The sequence below is a fragment of the Myotis davidii genome, unplaced genomic scaffold (genome assembly GCF_000327345.1).
Source record: "Myotis davidii unplaced genomic scaffold, ASM32734v1 scaffold586, whole genome shotgun sequence".
Lineage (NCBI taxonomy): Eukaryota > Metazoa > Chordata > Mammalia > Chiroptera > Vespertilionidae > Myotis > Myotis davidii.
Genome location: NW_006296809.1, coordinates 47518 through 50835, shown reverse-complemented (window position 1 = coordinate 50835; position 3318 = coordinate 47518). Strand labels below are relative to the sequence as shown.

Here is a 3318-nt window from a genome sequence, read left to right as displayed (position 1 = left end):
GCAGGGCAGGGAAAGCAATTAAAAAGGAAGATTTTTAAATTATTAACATTTGGTGAATAATTCAGGCTCTCGGTGCCTCACTGCCCTCGGGGACAGTGCCTGCGTGAGGAGAGGAAGTCCTGCCCCCTCTCCCAGCACCCCCCCACCCACCTTCCAGCCACAACAGCCGCGCTCCCCAGACTGGGGGCTGGGGTCAGGGTGCAGCTGGGCCGGGTGCTGGGTGTGATCTCGCGATGCTGGGTGGGCCTCCCAAGCGTCCATGAGAGCTGGGAAGGACAGATGGCCAGGGCCATGCACGGGGAGGGACGGCGCCTCCTGCCGGGCTTTTGAGTACCAGTGAGGTCCTCCTGGATCCACAGGGACGTTCCTAAGGCTGCTGCTCCCCGTCTGGGGCCTCCCCCAGGCAGGCCTAGCGCCCCCTGGAGGAGGCCCTGACACCGTGGCACCCTCCAGCTGGAGGGGAGGCCGGCAGTGCAGACAGGGGCAGGACTGCCTGCATGGATGGCGGGGGCATGGGCCCCCACTCCCACTCAGGCTTACAGTGTGAAATGACAGTGTCTGCATCTGTGTGTGGGGGGGTGGCCCTGCTGGTGAGAGAGAGGGGTGGGGCCGCAGGGGACATGCAGGTGGGGGGTTGGGTGGGGGTGGGGGCCGCAGGGGACCTGTTGGTGGGGTCCTTCGGGCAGAGGGAGGAGAGTCATGCCTCTGCCCACCTCCAGGGAGCTTGCTTATGGGGCCCGAGGTCCAGGGCCTGGCCCTGCACCCAGCGCAGCCTTGTTGTCGGCAAAGTCCCCAGGGTTTCTTTTCAGGGCGAGTATCAGCCTCCAGGGGCAGGGAGAGCCCAGCACAGGTAGGTGGACACTTGGTAAGGGGCACTCACCATGGCTGGGGAGGCCCAGGTGGTAGAGACGCTGCGGGTCCTCGAAGGTGCCGGCCTCACTCAGTGCGGACATGAGCCGGCGGTAGTGATCCTCGGGGGCCATGCTGGGCCCCAGCTCTGACAGCAGCAGAGTCTCTGCTTGTGGGGAGCATACAGGGAGGGGTCTCCTTCAGGTACCACCCAGGTGGAGAGCTTGGGCTTACCCCGCCCTGCAGAGGGTCTCAGGTCTGTCACACCTCCCCGTCCTGTGACCTGTCCCCCCACCCCCGACAGAGGGCGCCCACCTTGGGGGGACTTGCTTCGAGCCTTCTTCTCCGAAGGGCAGTCAGTGCCGATGTGGGGGGAGCGGCCTAGCCTCTTGCCCAACAGGTCGCCTGGGGGAGGGTAGAGTGAGCCCCACCATGTACCTCAGGGTTGGGAGGGATGGAGACTGAGAGGAGCAGGGAGGGAGAGGGACAACCCAGGCTCACTAACTCCAGCCTCCGTCCCTGCCCAGCCCCAGGTCAGCCCAGAACCACACCCATCACTCCTCAGGGTGTCCGTGGGTCCTGGCCACATGAAGGCCCTGCCTAGCCAAGTCCCAGGCCTCCCGCAAGAGGACGGTGCTGGCCCTGGGCTCTGGGTGTGTGTGTGTGTAGATGTGATGGCAGATTTCTGGTAATAGCCTCAGGGCAACTCAGGACCCCACAGGCATCCTGCTGCCCCCACCCAGCCAGAGGGTTGTCCAGTGCAAGTGCCGGTCTGCTCAGCACCCTGCCAGAGAGGGAGAAGAGGCTCCTGATGCCACTCCCAGGACAGGGGTGAGGACTGCCCCACACTCTTCCTGCTCAGGGAGGCCTGGGGGGTGGGGTGCAGGAGCCGCCCCCTCTGTGACCCAGGGCCACCAGGACACCTCGGCAAAGAGGCACTGCCATCAGCTCCAGAGCCTAATTCCTTTTCCGTATTCCCTTAATCTGTCATTTTTATCAGCCCGGGAAGTGCGGCGCGATCAATCTCCACTTTACAGCTGACAGAATGGTGCTAATAACTTATTGATCTTGGCCACCTTGCTGCCACTGGCCCGTCCCGTGGCTCAACCCAGGCCCTGCCCATCCCTATCTCAGGGGCCTGGCAGGATGGGGGCACAGCCAGCATGAGGCCCCTGGAGAAGTCCAGTGGACAGCCCGGTGGCCTCAGGGCCCCAGGCAGGAGGGCTGCATGTCCGACTATGCCGGGCTGGGTCCACACCCCGACCCGCACATAACCCAGCGCTCTCACCTCCCCGTGACCTGCTTCCCACTGTCCACAGTGGAGCCCCCTACCCGCACCCCTTTCTATGGGGGGAAGGGGTCCCCCGTGTGGCGGCTGCATAAGGTCCTGCCAGGGGGTCAGGTGACTAGTCCGCGATAAGGGACACGTTTACGCAGGGACACAGCCTGGACCCAGAAGCAGGCAGCCAACCACAAGGTGCCGCCCCCACCAACCTCCCCCCCACCCCAGTCCTCCTGACCTTCCCACTCAGGTGCCAGGGCGGGGCTGGGGCTGTGGGGACAGGATTAGCAGGTGGCTTCTGGGGAAGAGCAGGTGAAGACAGGCAGGTGACCCCACGGCAGGGCCACAGGAACACAGGGAGGCAAAGGGTACTACAGCCCCGAGGAGAGGTCGAGACTGTGGTGAAACCTGGGCCCAGTGCACAGGTGGCACTTCCTGCAGAGCAAGGGTGACCTCGGCACAAAGTGGGAGTGAGGACACCCTGACCCAGGCACGCAGGGCCCCCAGCACCCCTGGCTGGGGCTGGGCACACGGGTGGTGCAGGCGCCCTGCTGTCCAGGGAGGGCCTGCTGGCTCAGAATATCTCAATCATCACGGGCTCTGGAGGCTCTGCCAATCGATGGGGCAATTAGATTTTATCAGCTGCCTGCTCAGCAGCCTCCAGGCTCCAGAAGCAGCCCCCACCCCAGGGCCTTCCCAGGCACAGGCATGTCGGGGGAAGCCCGGGGGAGGGCACTAATGGGACGCTCCGGGGCCCAGGATGCTGGCATCCCCTGCCCAGCCTCCCTGAGAACTGCAGCCACTGCTGGAAAATTCCCTGCCCAGGGCTCCTAGGATAGCCAGGGACCCTGCCAGCTCCTTGCCCAGCCCACAGCCCCGCCCTCGTCAGCTGCAGCTCACTCTGCCCCACCCTCTGCAGCCCCTCCCTCAAGAGCCACCCCTCCGAGGTGATCCCAGAGCTCCTGGGCCAGCACCTTCCTACCCAGTCTCCCTGCTCTCAGTGAGGGACCCTTCCCTCCTGGGACCCCGTGAGCTGTGGGGCTGGAAGGTGCTCAGTGCCTGTCATTTGCAGGTGTGCCTTCCTGAGCCGCTGTGAGGCCCGCACATCCCTGACCGTCCTTGCCTCTGTCTGCCCCTGTGAGCAGGGGTGACAGAGGCCTCGCTACTCCAAGCCCACCAGCAGCCGC

General features: G+C 64.8%; 1 protein-coding gene across 1 annotated transcript in view; it reads right to left on the bottom strand.

Annotated features, from left to right (window-relative positions):
* SAMD11 (sterile alpha motif domain containing 11) overlaps positions 1-3318 on the bottom strand; it is a 17834-nt gene that overhangs the window by 4216 nt on the left and 10300 nt on the right. The window contains exons 6-7 of the mRNA XM_015569667.1: positions 1165-1254; positions 842-1015 (exon numbers count right to left, since the gene is read on the bottom strand). Of these exons, the coding sequence (XP_015425153.1) occupies positions 842-1015; positions 1165-1254 (264 nt within the window). The remainder of the gene's footprint in view (positions 1-841; positions 1016-1164; positions 1255-3318) is intronic.